At 38.4% G+C, this 14186-nt stretch overlaps 1 protein-coding gene across 3 annotated transcripts in view; it reads left to right on the top strand.

Moving 5' to 3' along the window:
• The window catches only part of LOC122884081 (cGMP-dependent protein kinase 1-like), an 87685-nt gene that overhangs the window by 58035 nt on the left and 15464 nt on the right, over positions 1-14186 (top strand). For 2 of the 3 annotated variants that reach the window (XM_044213476.1, XM_044213475.1), the window contains exons 5-7: positions 126-189; positions 6158-6235; positions 7923-8017. In XM_044213476.1, the coding sequence (XP_044069411.1) occupies positions 126-189; positions 6158-6235; positions 7923-8017 (237 nt within the window). Of the gene's footprint in view, positions 1-125; positions 190-3440; positions 3461-6157; positions 6236-7922; positions 8018-14186 lie in introns of those variants that run through there. The other variant, XM_044213478.1, reaches the window with a different exon arrangement.

The raw sequence follows: 14186 nt of genomic DNA, 5'->3' as shown, positions 1-14186 counted from the left end.
TTGTGAAGCACTTTGTACTTTGTTTTGATAAGTGCTCTATAAATAAAGTTTTATTTTATTATTATTATTAATATTATTATTATTATTGTTCTATCTAAAAGCCCTTTATTTTCTGTCTCCTGCAGCGTCCCCACATTCCACGGCCTGCAGGAAGATATTCTGAGCAAGCTTGCCGATGTCCTTGAGGAGGTAAGTGCCTGTGACATCTGCAGCACAAAGGTGCTGTCAAGCCTACTCCACTCATCTTAATAGATTCCCATACATTCATTTTATTTTATTGCAGTGAGAGGAGGAAGCCAGAAGGGGAATGAAAGCATTTTCCAAATAATGTGCACTGGGTGAAGGCAGCTGGAGATTTTTTTTTTGGGGGGGGTTGTTGTTGAAACAAAGTGTGCACAGTTGGGATTTCAGAGCAATTGTTTCTCTTTAGTATGTGCTCACTATGGTGATGTTGAACTAAATGGTTCAACTACTAACTGACAGTTAATTTCATGAACCTGTTCAGGAATTCAGTAGCCTGCTGTCAGAAGCCATTTGAGCTTTCAAAGGGGGTCAATCAGTCCAATCCAAGCAAGCACATTGTAATCAGTACATTTTATTTAATATTGTAGGGTGACATCCATTTTGACTTAAATATCAGCACAGTAACCTACTGTTAGCATTTTCTCTTCTAAGAACATGCGTTTTTGTGTGTGTGTGTGTGTGTTTTTCCTACAATTTTCTTCTTGGCATCCATAGTTTTCCATTCATTTCTTCAGATATTGAAATCACCCCACTTTTTGCTTGAGTTGTGTAATGCATTAAAGTGAACAAATATTTTCAAAGTTCCATTATTGTAATGTGGTAATGCAGTTTAAGTGCAGATTGATTTGAAAAGTCTGGACCGCATTACCTCATAATAATAATTTGCATATTGCCCCCCCACCCCAACCGGCAACGGCGGATGGCCACCCACCCTGAGTCTGCCCGAGGTTTCTGTGCTTGCTCATGGTGGGATTTGTTGGGTCTCAGAATCAGAAATACTTTATTGATCCCTGAGGGGAAACTCTTTTCTTACAGCTGCTCACTATCAAGTCAGTGCACACAGGAATAGAAGTTCTAAGCAAATCAAAATATCATACGCTATAATACAGGTAAGATAAATTAAGTACAAAGTGGATATAAGTATAAAAGCTAAAATAAGTGTAAGTACCAAAGTGGATTTAGAGGTTGATAGGTTGATAAGTATGTACAGTATAATAATACAATGTAATAATATAAGTAATAAGTAGTAGTGTATGTACTGTCAAGTGTAGCTTATTAAGATGATTATGAGACGGTGGATATTGCACAGCAGTAATAGAAGTATGAATAAATATCAATAAATAGGGAATTTAAACTGAAAACAGAGTATGTTAATGGTGCAATGTCCAGTTTAGTGACTTAAGGTCATATAGACTGACACTTAGAGGGAGGAGTTAAAGAGTTTGATGGCCACATTATTAAGAGTACGGTCTAGACCTGCTCTGTAGGAAAAGTGCAATGAGATAACTTCTGTTTTCAATTGGCACTATATAAATAAAATTGAATTGAATTAATAATGTAACAAACAAAAATGAATGCAGACTGTTTACTGTGATGGATTACAAAACTCAGGCAAGTTTCTAGAGTCTGCATATGTAAACAAATGTAAACAAATGGCTGCGTGGAAGGCAGAAAAATACATTCAAAACCCTGAAACACTACAGCATGTTTTGCAAAATGGGCTGCAGCTGTGATATGTGATTTGTCATAAATGGACTAAGACATGCAAAATCATAGGTATGTTCTTTTTACTGCAGTTTTGCAGAATGTACTCTTCACACTGATGACAGTGTGCATTTTGAGATGTGCCTCAATAGCACATTTTCTACCTATCTGCACACCACTTCGTTTGATGTTTTCTCCAGCATAATTTAGTCATGCAAACACATTCTCATTTACACTTTTGATGTGTGCTGCTATCATTGAGGCTTTCAGTATGTTGAATTGCATTTTAAATATGGTCTTTGCCTACTTTTTTAGGTTCTTCAATGTCAATGTGTGTATATGTGTAATCATTTATGAAACTAAGAGACATTAGTTCCAGATCATTTTGCTTCAAAGAAAAGATAAAGAAAGCCATTAATTATGCAAACTTGTTGCAGATTTTTAAAATCTTGAGATTTACCCTGATTGACCATGTAGGCCTAATGTTTAAGCTGGTTCTGGGTAGGAGTTTCTAGTTGTGTAGCCTGCAAAAACAACAATTTAAAGATTTGTTTTAATTAGCAATATACATTAGTTCTTCAAAATGAACATGAATAAATTGCCAAACAAGCACCCCTGCAAAATGATGACTATTGATACTCTTAAGAACCTGTTTACAGACACATTTTAAACCTGCAATTAGTATTTTCCAAACACTGAAAGATGGCTGCAGCACATTCAGCGCACCATTTGTTAAATTGTTTCACCTCATACAGTGAAAATGTCATTGACTGACCAGGCAACATGAACATGATGATGAATGTATGGTAAATTGGCTCACAAATTACGATAAAGTTAAATTATCACCTTTCTTACATAGTTTCACATTTCTTAAATCTTCACAGAGTTAGAATTTATATGAACTGGACTGCACTCGGTTGCATTACATTATGCGGTGATAACGTTTCTATTTTTCTGGTCACTGAATGTAAAATATATGGTTCTTATTTGGTCAACATGCTATCATATCATATTTGCGACATATCATCATAGTTTGAACTTTAAGCAACAATATTTGATGTATTATTAGAACATGGAAAAGCTGTGTTAACCTTGCTTGGGTCCTTTTCAGTTCTGTAATGACAAGGGAAAACACATAATTTACATACCAGTCGAGTCCAGCCGTTTTTACCAATCTCAGGGGTGGAAAAGGGTTTGTCTTGTAGAAGTCAAATAGGACTTAAAAACATAACCTTAGGTATTTTAGGTTCATAATATTCAGCCTAGCCTTAACTTTACATTGCTTGTGACACCTTTTCATAGGAATGTCTCTATGCAACCTTGCCTAATCTTATCAGCATCAAAATCAAGATTTGCTTACTTACAGTGCTCTTTCTAAACAGATTATCCTCACAAAAATAGAAATACCTGCTGTTAGCTAGCGGCTAATGTTAGCTAACATTTTTTAACTGCGCTAGTTTATAGCAAACGTTAAGCTAGCGTTATCTTAGCTACCGTTAAGTTAACAGTTAACAGTTAGCTCATTTATAATTTGCTTACAACTGTCGTAGATGTTAACGTTAGTCTGCACTGTGGTAAATGTTAATGTCCGTTGCTTTCGTGATGGTACTAACTGCTAGTTGTGATTTAACTAGCTATTAAATGGATTGGTTAGCAGATTCTATAGTTAGCTCTTGCCCAGTCAGATAACAGTTATCCTCCACATCTGTCGGCCATTAGCGCACAAATACAGGTAAGCGATGTGATTAATAACAATCAAGACAAATGTAAGTTAACCTGTTTGTTACAGTAATGCACCAACTTATAGCCTACATTAGTAAGGATGCCCTATTCACTATGGAGTAAATTAGCCTATCTGATTCACATTTTAATAACTATGTTAAATGAGTTAAATTGTCATGTCAGACTTTATAAAAGAGGGAACATTTATGTATTACATGAGAAGCATTATACTTCAAAGTCTTTTGGCCCAAATCAATTTGCACAAACTTCAAAACAAAAGCCAACAGACTGATGTGTGTCACAAGGTATGAAATAATGACCCCAGGTGATTATAACCTGGTACAGCAACTTGATAAACATAAACATAGTTGTCATGTAACATGACTGTACCATGTATTACTATATAAGTAGAGAACCATTGTGTATCATTTATATACTGATCGATATTGTACCACTGCAAAATCTACTGCATATGAACATAGTGCTATCATTTGACTGTTGCACAGCTGTATCATTGTACATTTTTTGTACCATGACAGTATACAGTTGTCAGTTCCATAGTACAGTGTTTGTGACTTGGACCATGGCTGGTACAATGGCCAGTACAATAATATATTATTTATACTATGGTCAATAACAAGTACATTATTTGTAGCATTGAATTTACCACGGTAGAACTAAAAACACCGTCACAGTATGGAACATTTCTGAAAGTGAGTAAAGGTAAAATTGACAATAATGCAAAGACCTAACAGTTAAAAGGGTCAGCAGGGTAACAATGTAACTCAAGGGAAGCAGGTTAGTTCAGCAGGCAGAGTCGACTGGGAAATTGAAGTGAAGGAGAACCAAGAAAAGGAAATGGGCTTGCACATAACAGCCTTTACGACGAAGGACAACTCCATCAAGGAAAAGAAAGAGGTCATGGGAAAGTACATTGGCAGAAGGAGGCAGCAAGCTATGCCACCCACAGTGTCAGTGGCTAAATTGGAAAGTGTTAAGTGGGGGAAACATGGCTAAAGAGAACTGGGGGGAATGGAAGCAAACAAAAAGTTGTTTCACAGATTTTGTGTTGGTGCATAGGTGAGGACCTGTTTGTCTCTTATGCTCAAAAGTAATCTGAAATCTAAAAACAAGCCTGTGTGATGATATATGATACACTTGTGGTGACCCACAGTCTTATCAATCAACCTTCACATCCCCGTGATCAAATCCTCTTTAACCAGAGCCATTTTAAAGGTGCAAACTATTTTGCAAGCAATTAAATTAATGAGATATTCATTTAGGCTTGGTGCAGGGACGACATGTCTGAGTGAGCTGAGCGAATACTCACAACAATAATGTTAACCCTGTGAAAATTGGATGTTTTGTATGACATTCTAGACATGCCTATAAATGTACTCTGATTAATGTGTTTGAACTGTGGGAGATATTAGTGTTAGGAAGTTGATTGAATTTGTATCTATTAGGTTCAAAGCAAGCGGCAAGCTTGAAAGTAGTGCTAAAATAATTAAAACCTCTTAACAGTTGCTTTAATTTATTTCTTTGCTGTCACCCTCATAAACAACCAATCCGTTGTGTGTGGTATTTGACTTGGCCCGTTCAAGGTTTCTCCTTTTAATAAAAATTAGTTTTTGTTTTCCCTGTATGCGCAGAGGTTCTATAGGTGGGTAGTGCTGGGTCACATAATGGTTAAATCCATCATGCCTTGTCCTATGTCTTGTCCTCTGCTATAATATATCATCTTGGTCTGCAATTGATTTTTGATTAGATAGATCTAGCTAGTGTTTTCCTCTCCATGAAGACATGACATGCTTGAGAAAAGGGACTACATTATAAATAAACCTGAACTAAACATCATAACTGCAACTTAGTATTAACAAGAAGTTCTGCTTTTGAGTGACGCACAGCCGACATGAATCACACACACACTGCTCAGTGTGAAGTAAGATGTAAGGTCCCTCTCCTGGGTGAAATAGTTTGAGAGAGTGTGGAATCTGCTTATGATCTAACAGGAAATACTGAGCTCTGTCTTCAGTCTAGAAATGTGGTCTGAGGTGCAGCATATTGTGTATTTTGCTGGGAAAGTGAAAATCCCACCAGAACTTGTATTATGAAAAACAAAATCTGATGTTAGCACGTTAGCCTGTTGTCCTTATCAGGGTTTGTTCGTGACTACTTGTGCTTCTTGTCCTATGGTTCTGTAGATCATAACGTAACTTGATATCTGGTTTTATCCATGGCACAAGAGCTTTTTCACATCATATTAAGTTATGTCACATCTTATGTAGCTATATCTTCACTATACACTAAAAGAAACCGTTCTTGGAACAAATGCATTTTATCCAAAAAGCCCAGAAAAACAATCTTTGGGGAAAAAAAAGATTTGATGTAGTAGCATTCGTTTATTCATTCATTTTCTTTACCTGCTTATTCATATTCAAGGTCGCAGGGTATATCCAAGCAAGCAGTCGGTGGAAGGCAGAGAAACACCCTGGACAGCTTGCTAGTCTGTGGTATTAACAATAAAAAAGCATCTAATTGTGATTTATCTCACTGCACCCAATTCAGCCTTACTTCCTCTATAGAGGACCATTTTGTCTCTGGTGAGAGTGTCTCACTCCCAATGTGAGAAATGAGACAAAATAATCATAATGCGCCTGAATAACATTTCTCTGGTCTTCGCTTGTCTTCTCTGTTCTTCTGACAGACACATTACGAAGATGGAGAGTACATCATCAGACAGGGGGCCAGAGGAGACACCTTCTTCATCATCAGTAAGGGAAAGGTGAGAAAAGTGCCTCTAGCCTACCACCAAAATAATCATCACAACATCACAATGCAGGGCATCATGGCACACATGGCAAAAGACACCTATCTTTGAAGCAAAGTGGTAGTATTTTTGGGTGGAAGTTGGCTGTCATCAATCATCTTGAGAGAGGGGAGAGGGGAGACTGAAGCGCCGCCTCTTTCATCAGCTCTTGCAGCAGCAGTGGGAGCATCTGGAAAGGAGAATGGAGTCACTTTCATTTCACCTTTCTGTCATCAACACTGGCTTTCACTCTGAGCACAGATGACATGCTGTTCCGTCCAGGATCAACACAGTTGGATGGCTTTCACGTGCCTGTATTGTTTAACATATTTTGATGCCTCGATGCCCTCTACTCTTCCTCCTTATTTTTCTTCTGCTCATCATCTGCTCATCATCCACATTTTTTAAATCCTTTTCCTCATTCCATACTACCTTTGGGTCCATTTTACACTTGTTCCTTCACTTCTTCTCTCACTTTCATCTGTTCATGTTTCTCCTCAACCCTCCACTACCCTGCTTCCTCATTATCATTGTACTTTTGTTAACATCATTCTCAGTGTTAAAAGTCTCCTTAATCTACAAAAGGTAAGATTTTAACATGGCTTACTAAAGATGTCCAAAGCAGGAAATGGGATAACAAGAGAGTGATGGTAACCAAAAATTCCCTCTCCCAGTGAGTGAGACAAATTCACTGTTCACATGTCCAGGATGTAAGTGTCATTGTAAAGTATGTTTCCTGTCTTTTTTTACTCTCCTTTGACCCCAAACAGATGCAACCCACTTCACAAGGTCGGCACTACTACATCACTACATCATCAAATAAGCTCATAGACATAGGCGCAGAGATGGACACACGCATGCACACACACACACATACACTTCTGACCTTATCAGTGCTTTCTGCTTGGCTGTTTCCACATTTCTCACTTTGTCTCTATCAAGACCACAGACGATGGTCTAGAGGACATTCCACCAAATTTGGCCATCTTACAACACACACAATCTGACCTTTGGTCTACGCTTTCTACCTTCTCTAAGTCCCTCTACTTCCTTTCTTCGCTTTTTTTCTGCTCCCACGCTATCATATTAGATCATGAATAATTACAGCGTCACTCAGGTGTAGACAGCATTACAGTGTGCTGGTGCTGGATACGCTACAACACCTGTGCTGAACTGACTAATGGATGAAGACAAGATCCTTCATTAGGCGAAATGACAGTCTCCATTCACTTCTTCGAAAATCTACTCAAGTGTCATCACTTTGATTTGTAAAGTCTACCAGCACAGCACAGTGCCATCACTCACATGTCATCTGGCTAATGAAGTGGTCAGCGGTGCCTCCCAGATCCTGCACAGAGATGGCAGTCACCTGTTTGTAACGGACTACCCATGCACAGAGATATCTGTCACACCGGCGCTTCTCCCTGTTTGTAATAGTGTGATTAACTTGCCATCTTGAGAGATCATTTACATGTCAATTTCTTTTGGAATGATGCGTAAATGAAATGTTATCCCTTTCAAATGAAACCTCTCCTTCACTCGCCATACATCTTCATACTGTTATATGTCCCCCTTTCTTTCTTCACTTTTGTTCCATCTTCCTCCCTGTCACACTACTCTTCCCATTAACTCTCCTCCTCCTGCATTTCTGCTCTTTCGCCAGGTTAATGTGACCAGGGAAGACTTGCCCAATGGAGAGCCTGTCTACCTGCGCAGTCTCGGGAAAGGAGACTGGTTTGGAGAGAAAGCATTGCAAGGGTAAGATTGTTCCTAATAATACTGCCTCTTCCAATTTAAATCTTCTGTTGTCGCGCTGTTTCTGTCTCCTTCACTGTCACCCACTTCCCTTCTAATTTTCACTCGTAACCTGTCTTTTATATCCTTCCTTTTACACATCAGAAAGAAAGAGTCTAAACTGTCACAGAAATCCAAATATTTATCAGATTAGACTGATTTTTGCAACTGGAGATATGTTAAGACAAGTTCTGAGCACCAACATTTTTTCAATGATTGGTTATGAAATCGTATTCCTTGCTGATGCTATATATACAGCATGAATATCTAAAGATGCAGCTAGTTTACTGCCAAACCTCTTTGCAGAGAGTACAATGAGAGCACATATTGTGACATGCTCTTCTTTCTCAAGCTCTATTTTTGCCCAAATCAAAAGAAAGAAAGTGTTTATGTGCAAGTGTCAAGTGTCAACCCGTTTGCGCTATATTTTGCACAGAGTTATGTCACACAGACAAGAAACTAGAGGGGAACAGTAATTTATTTGTGAGTGGACTTTGGTGTTTGACAATCATATAGTGTGCTTCCAGCTGAAGACTTATTTCATTTAGACAATGTTATCTTTAGTCTTTTCCTCTCACTTCCTGTCATGGTTGCCAGAGCATCATGATATCATATCTTCATGCTGTCCTCGACTGTAATCATGAATTTTCACCCTCTTTGTATTTCTTTTATGAACATTTATGTTAAATATGTGAGCATTGTTGCTGTTACTAACACAGCAGCTTACGTCGATAGAGATTAACATGTATTAAGCAGATATAAGCCAAGCATGAACAGTCCCCAGCATTACAAACATCCATATTATGTAAACCTGTGCCAGGAACATTGATTCTAGCTGTGAAGATGTACTGAGGCACGTTTGGAGTAACCAGGCTGTATACACTGTAGGGATGAAATGATTCACGGCTACTGCTAACATTCGGTGCCGTCTAAGTGCTCAAATACTTTCACTGAAAGAACACTTCAGTGTAATAAAAATATTTTATATGGCTTCTGGTATCAAAGACCAGTGCCCTGAAGTGTTGTTTTTACCCTGCTGTTTGTCCTGTCTTGTCATGACTTTGCGCCTCCGTGGACAATGTGCTATTAAAACAGAGGGGGGGTAGAGATAGGAAAAGGTCTGAAGTGTATTATTGGTGAAAGGGGTCAGGTAGAAGCAGAGAACATATGCACTCATGCACGTACATTTGAGTGCATGCATGCACATAGCCAACCGTATCAACATGAAAAAGATGGAGATGTCGCCATCTTGTGGCCGCTGAATATGAAAGCCACCTCAAATTAGCTCTCAAGCCCTTAACAATCACACATCAAGAGCATATAATAAACACTTAAAAAAACACAGAGACTTAAGTTGAGCCAAACTAGTCTCCTGTGAAAAATAAATCTTCAAAAGGAACACTTTAGACGCTAGATGTGATGTTCTGGCGACAGCTGGAATTGCACTCATGGTTGGGCTTTCCCCATATGTTAAAGCTAATAGTATATAAAAGATGACAGAGCGTTAAAATGCAAGCAGGACATGTGAGGCACGGGAAGCTTGATCTCTTGGTAGTGGGAGTGGTAGATTGCTCCAAATAGAAATTTGATCCTTTTACACTAATGAGATGTAGAAACGTGCTGTTTGATGAATGAGAGCATGACGCAAACTACTAATTTATAATGGATTGAGCAGCTGTTCTACTTTTGTGTTGAACTATTTGAATTTTCAGTGATTTCTTGTAAGTATATATTGTATACTGTATCAGCCTCTACATGATATATCACACATATCCTTAAACGTATCCATGTTACATCAATACATTTGTAGTGTTTCCCAGAAAAAGAATTGAAGTAGTGTACAGTTTTGAAAAGCTGTTCAAAGCACCTTCTAGAGCATCTCATGCTTCGTTTAATCAAGAAAACTATATCTTTTCTACAAGTGCTCTCCACACCTAGGCATCTGCTTGGTATTGCTATCTGTTGTCACAAACACCTTTTGTCTTTGAGTGTCTTGAGCGAGAGAAGCCTATTCAACTACACCTTTGATGGTCAAGCATGTCTTGCAAATTTGAATGATTGAGATGCTGGCCATCTTTGAACCAGGCTTTTGATCAGAGTGCTCTTCTGCAGGGCCATCTTTCTAATTAGAAGTTAACTGTGTGTGTCCTTGCTCATGAAACTTAATAGCCCCTACTCAAAGGCTACTTTGTCCATCTGAAGACATTGCTTTTGATCTGTTGTGAACAACATATTTACAAATCAAAGTCTGTTCTCCTGCCAGCCATAATGATTTATTAAAGCTTGTGTGAGTGCTGGTGTGGGGTGAGTGTGTACAGTACATTAAAGTAGCCGAAGAAATATTAGATTACATGTTTTCTCTACAGTATATATCTCATCCCAGTAGGTAGATGTTCCAGGAAAAAGATGGACTTGTATCCAATAACATATCTCATGTCACATTTCTTCCTGTCATGGTGATGTGTGAACTTTCAGTTGAGGTGGAGATGCATCATTAGCACTGAACTCCTCTCCTGAGTGTAATTTGTGTGTGTGTTTGTGTGTTCCAGGAGAGGATGAGATTGTTAAAAAAAAGTGTGATGTCACTGACAAACAGACCTCTGTGGCCATTGATAACATACTTTATAACTTTGTGAGAAACAGAAACTCGGTCTTAATGAACTCCTATGAACATGGCGGCCTGAACTTTCTTGATTTTTCCACCCATACTTTCAAGATAAATTTCAAGATCCTTCCTTTTACACTTAACATGCATCTATTCTTTCTAATTTGCTATCAATCAGCCTCCAGCTCTTATCTGTCATAATTTTTTTTCCCGCCACTCACTCTTCTTGAGAGAGCGTGATAACTTGCTAAATGTTTGGAAATGCTTAAAGCCGGGTGCACATTACACAACACAACTTCAGGCCTGATTTACTGTAGCTGTTCCAGGCGCCTTTTTGAGATGTGACACAAAAATTCTATCTCTGAACCAAAGAAAGCTTGTTAGGTTTGAGCTGATCAGAAAGAAAGAGTCTAAACTGTCACAGAAATCCAAATGTTTATCAGATTAGATTGATTTCTGCAACTGGAGATATGTTAAGATAAATTAAGATATTCCCAATTACTTGTTCTCATATTCCCAATTAGTCGTTCTCAAAACTTAAATTTGTTTTGCTTATTTTTAAAAATCCCCTTAAAATTGTCAAATTCTCGCAAACCTTTCCCATGAAAATGCATTGTTTGGCTTTTTTACTTACTCTTCTACCAAATCAAGTCAATTCTATATCATCAATTTGATTTTATTACTTGCAAAATCACATATTCATAAATCAGGTTTTCTAATCATAAACCATCTTTTTAAATTTTTGAAAATGAAATCAAACAATACATTACATTAATCCTATATTCTAAAAATAGGAAAGCTATTAAAACCTAGAATTTATGTACCCTGTACAACATTTTTCTGAGCAGATTTCTGATTTCTGTTAGTGTTCTGATCCCCCTGGCATCATCTGTTTGTGTATTTTCTGTATGTTTACCATGCTGTTTGTTAATTAAATGTAAAAACAAAGACAAAAAGTGTCAGACCACTTTCAGACCAACAGTAGCCCCCTGATAAATGACCGTGAGAGGCTGTGTTAGTGTGGGCGTGTTAACACAGGTACAGATGAAAAGAAGAAACAAACCAGGAAGTCCACTTTGAAGGTTTAGCAGATATCAACACTGCACGGCAGTTTTTACTCATTTGGGGCAGGGTTTTACAAATCTGGAACGTTAACACAACAGCGTAAGTTTGTCCTGTTTCAACAGTGACACTTGTCATTTGAACAGTAGAATTAGCACACTGCTACAGGGTTATTAGCCATTCTATCAGCATGGCTCTCGGAACGGCAATGTTGGTCTGTCGGTTTGTCCATCACTTTGATCCAGACTGAAATAGCTTTACAATTATTGGCTTGATCAGCCCTAAAGTTTTGTACAGACACTGATGTTTCCAAGACTATGTATCCTAATGACTTAATGCTTCCCTGACCTTTCCTCTTGTGCCACTATAAGGTTCATATTTGTGGCTTTGATTGAAATGTCTCAACAGCTATTGGATGGATTGCCATGAAATTTGGTACACACATTCATGTCCCCCCCAAGGATAATTTGTAACCACTTTGCTTATCCCTTAACTTTTCATCTAGTGCCATCATCAGGTCATCATTTGGCCAATACTTTGGTTCATGACTAAACACTTGGCAAAAAATGACAGCCTCAGCTGTGTGTTTTGTGCTAATTAGGAAATGTTAGCATGCTAACACGACATGCCAAATTAAGATGATAAACATGGTAAACATTATGCCTGCTAAACATCAGCATGTTAATACTGTCATTGTGAGCATGTTAGCATGCTCATGTTCACATTTAGTCCAGCCTTCAGTATAGCCCAACAGAGCCAATAGCATGACTGTAGAGTCTTGCTACCTGGTCTGTGCGCTTGCATATATTTTTTTGCCCAATGCAACGCACTTTTGGATGTTGCTGCACTGTGCTGCTGCAAACGTTGAGCCAGAATCAACCTTTTTGCCGGATGACCCTGTTTCTTCTATGATGGTGTCCATACTGAACCAACACAGTGGTCTCACTGAAATTAATGCTGCATTGTTTGATGAAGTGGTCATCGACCTGAACATGGCTTTGTAGAATTACCTCTCTCTCTTCTCTCCAAGTCATACCCTCAGTCTTTTAATAGCTCATCCCCTATGAGTCAAATCATTAACTTCTGTCATTTGCTATTTACATTTCTGCCTTATGTTCCTGTCTGTGTCCTCTGTATATTTTACATTGCTTTTAAGCATACCACAGGTTTTTAGACTGAAGACATTTCTTATTTTATACAGCTACTGCTCTCAGTTCATACCAAAGATTTTAAGCTTTTTTGAGACTGCTTGAGAAATATTTTGTCAAAGTGGATCCCATGTTGCCTTTTTTATTTTGGAAACATGCACAATTGTTGTGTTGTAATGCAGTCATGAACAGAGTTTCCCACAGGCCAAACATTTATTTTAGGTGTTGGAACCCAAGGGGGAAATGGGAGTGGATGAGGTGGAGGGTGGGGCAGCTGAAAACAGTATTAAGCATTGAGAGTCAGTTGCAGCTAGAGCCCTGAATTCACAAAATATTTCAAGTATGTACCATTCTGGCAGACGGATCTGTCAACTGCATGTCCAAGCAGAGATTTGACAGTGAGAAATAATAAATACAAACACAGCCACAAAAGGTTTATTTTTGGGCAGGCTGCTAAAATAAATTCTATACATGAGAAACACGGGTTCGTGTGTTCATGTGTTTGTGGCAAGCTCAGACATCTGAGACTTGAGAGTAACCTTTCCATGTTATCTTTTTCACACTGTCCATGTTTGGTTATTCTAACAACATAACTTGTGACTAAAATAATGTTCAGCAGCTAACACTTAAATTTTGCATGTTGTATTTTGAAAAGTTTTTTTTAAGCAATCTCATTTTTCATAATCTGCAGCTAGCGGCTTCCCGGAATAGTAGGAATTAACATATATTCATAAATGTAAAAAAATATGGTATGCCTTGGAAGGTGGTCCATACTCTGCAGTTATGTGGAAAATGCACAATTTGTAGTTAATGGGAAAAAGCTGCGCAAGCACTGGCACAGTCATTTACTTAAGTGCATTTATACCAGCCTGTGAAATTTCATACACAGCTATTCAGGCCCACCTGAATACCTCTTAATCACAGAATTGAAGCACAAATCATTGGCTGTGTATCTTGTTCTTGCCCCAGTCCTGACCCTGGCTTTACTTCCCTCACTGCAGCCCATAGCTACTACTTCCCCACTCTCAGCCTCCAAGCCTGTATGTTATTTTCATAACCCCCTTCCCAGGACACGAGATCACTGTCCAATTACCAGGTTCATTTCAACTATCTACTGGAAATCAACACCACAGGCTCCCTCCTGTGGAAGTCCAAATGACTTTCCAGACACAGCATGCAGCTGCTTTTAGTGTGTCTGTGCTTGAGCATGTGTGTGTGTGTGTTGTCCAATGCATTTCTTGTTGCACCACAATTAACAAGTGCAGAGCCATCTTTGGCTTAGTGGATGAGTTAAGCTCAGCATTGTGCAAATGAATCA

The sequence above is a fragment of the Siniperca chuatsi genome, linkage group LG11 (assembly GCF_020085105.1).
Source record: "Siniperca chuatsi isolate FFG_IHB_CAS linkage group LG11, ASM2008510v1, whole genome shotgun sequence".
Taxonomy (NCBI): domain Eukaryota; kingdom Metazoa; phylum Chordata; class Actinopteri; order Centrarchiformes; family Sinipercidae; genus Siniperca; species Siniperca chuatsi.
Note: the sequence above shows the minus strand (reverse complement) of the source record. Positions and strands in the feature narration are given on the sequence as shown.